Here is a 2,500-nt window from a genome sequence, read left to right as displayed (position 1 = left end):
AGAGGGGAGAGCGATAGAGAGAAAGAGATGGAGAGAGAGAGAGAGAGAGAGAGAGAGAGAGAGAGAGAGAGAGAGAGAGAGAGAGAGAGAGAGAGAGAGAGAGAGATAGGATACAGAGGGAGAGAAGGAGAGAGAGAGAGAGAGAGAGAGAGAGAGAGAGAGAGAGAGAGAGAGAGAGAGAGAGAGAGAGAGAGAGAGAGAGAGAGAGAGAGAGAGAGAGAGAGAGGGAGATAGGATACAGAGGGAGAGAAGGAGAGAGAGGGGGAAGGGGAGATGGAGAGAGGGAGACATAAAGAGAGAGAGAGGGCAGAGAGAGAGAACAAAAGAGAGAGAGAGAGAGCGAGAGAGAGAGAGAGAGAGAGAGAGAGAGAGAGAGAGAGAGAGAGAGAGAGAGAGAGAGAGAGAGAGAGAGAGAGAGAGAGAAGAAGAGAGATAGGGGTAGAGAAAGAGCAAAAAAGGAAAGAGGAAGAGAGTGAGAGAAAGCGAGTGAGAGCAGAAAAAGAGACTTAAAACTGTGTAAAACTGTAAAGAAAATGTGACCTTGAACAAACTCAAAATGGGCCAACGGCACGCCATCGGCCCACATTTTGTTTTTTGCTCGTCATTGGTTCTAATGAAGAGGAGGCTTGGTTTCAATCCGAAAGCAACCGTCCCAGATCAAGACCCTAAAATATCTCCTACCTACCTGCCGTGAGCATCCATGATGTGACCCCATCTTTGTTCATCCCCCTCGTGTTCCTGTATGTTGATGTTGAATGGACCCCGAAGGCAGTGTCAACCAAGTGTTCTTACCTCCTCACGTTACTCCAGACACACCAGTTGGTGCTGTTGTGCAGATCCATATGGATTCGAAAAGGTATATGGCACTGATGTTCTATTATCTCCGAGAGGCACCACATTTGGTCCAAGCCATTGCAGATAATGCAGTAACCTTCACATATTGGTGTCTTTTCCCCACATTCTGAATGAAACGCATAGAGGGAATGTGCATTGTTGGAGTATGCATTTCATGAAAAGAGCCATCATTTAAAAAAAATATATATATATATATTTGCTATTTCTAATTCTCAAATAAGTAAAGATGATGATCTTACCGCGTATTACGATGGACTCTCCATTACTGCTTTCTAAAGAAGTGTAGATCAATTGCTTGGTTAAATACAGTCATGATTAGCAAACAACACATTTTGTAATGAAAATTGTGTTTTACAATATTTGCAACCCGACAGAAAGTGACATGTCACGTTCATCAATGTTCCCCCAATAAACAAAGAACATCACTTATCACGACGGAAACAGTCATTGACCGGCACCACGATTTCACCCCCACGTTGTTATTCTAAAGTGGATGAAATTCGGAACGTCTGGAACGCCTAGAGGCACCGGCCTGGGCCTACATTACTGCAGCGGCGGGGAGAAAAGCAGGGGGGGGTGGGGTGGGGGGAGGGAGGAGGGGGGGGGGGGGGGGGGGGGGGGGGGGGGGGGGGGGGGGGGGGGGGGGGGGGGGGGGGGGGGGGGGGGGAGTGGAGGGGGGTTTGGTTAGGGGGGGTTGGGAGCAGTCGGACCACACACTCACCAGCGAGAACCGAGAGGAGGACGCCGAGGAAACCAAGCACTCCCGTCATGTCAGGAAGAGAGCGAGCAGAGGTGGGTTGCGTTCCCAGAAAAGTGACGACCATCTATACGGCGAGCTGCTAACTTCTCCCTGAGAGCGAGCCGAGGCATAACAGGAAACCCGCCAGGGTGGAAGAGAGACACAAAGTAACCTTCCGTCACCAGATGTCCGAGTGGTGTTACCCACGGTTACCAGATGTTCTCCTGACGTTCTCCGGTCTGCCTGCCCCTGCGCCTTGGCAACAGCTCTTCCCCTCTCCCCAATTCACATTTCTTTAGGATTTCTTTGGTGCCTTTGAAAGGGGTGGAGGCTACAAAGATTGTCGTGTCTCTCTCCATTCTCCCGAATAAAAAAAGGAGCACACACACCAAGGCAGGGCTGCTGGCCGCACATCTGAAAACCCTTTAGTCTTTAACTCTTGTTCTGCTTTTTAGTCTCCGTTTCTCACAGTTGAAGGCCTGGCCGACTCACAGCGTGTGATTTATTTGCCTTTTGGGCTGTCTCCTCCAAATAGGAAACATAAGTAAACATTTAGGGCTCAGTGTTTAAGGGAGGATGTGATCGAGACTCTGCAGGGTGTGCTGTGTGGGCCCGTGATTTCGTATTCAGGTTATTGAACAAACCTGAAGGAAATTGTCAGCCAGCTGTTTTTAAAAACCCATACTTTCACAAGCAAGGAAAAAAAGAAGACAAAGAAAAAACAAACACTGAATGAAACCGAGAGGTGACAACTTTGGCTCGGCTTGGGATAAGCTGTTGCTTATGGCTGTGTACATCAGGTTCATTTTGGAGATTTATGCCTCATATTGTACCGTGATCGTACCAACACGTCTACTGGCGTTCCCGTACACCTCAGCGAAGACACGCCTGATAAAAGGTCAAGTC

The 2,500-nt window shown here is 48.6% G+C and overlaps 1 protein-coding gene across 2 annotated transcripts in view; it reads right to left on the bottom strand.

The window, feature by feature from the left end:
• ramp2 (receptor (G protein-coupled) activity modifying protein 2) overlaps positions 1–2,500 on the bottom strand; it is a 6,275-nt gene that overhangs the window by 1,946 nt on the left and 1,829 nt on the right. The window contains exons 1-3 of one of the 2 annotated variants that reach the window (XM_030376035.1): positions 1,577–2,500; positions 1,095–1,127; positions 793–961 (exon numbers count right to left, since the gene is read on the bottom strand). The exon at positions 1,577–2,500 is cut by the window's right edge and continues 139 nt beyond it. In XM_030376035.1, coding sequence (XP_030231895.1) covers positions 793–961; positions 1,095–1,127; positions 1,577–1,679 — 305 coding nt within the window. In that variant the 5' untranslated portion in view covers positions 1,680–2,500. The remainder of the gene's footprint in view (positions 1–792; positions 962–1,094; positions 1,128–1,576) is intronic. The other variant, XM_030376034.1, reaches the window with a different exon arrangement.

This window comes from Gadus morhua, chromosome 2 (genome assembly GCF_902167405.1).
Source record: "Gadus morhua chromosome 2, gadMor3.0, whole genome shotgun sequence".
Lineage (NCBI taxonomy): Eukaryota > Metazoa > Chordata > Actinopteri > Gadiformes > Gadidae > Gadus > Gadus morhua.
This window is presented reverse-complemented; position numbering and strand designations above follow the sequence as displayed.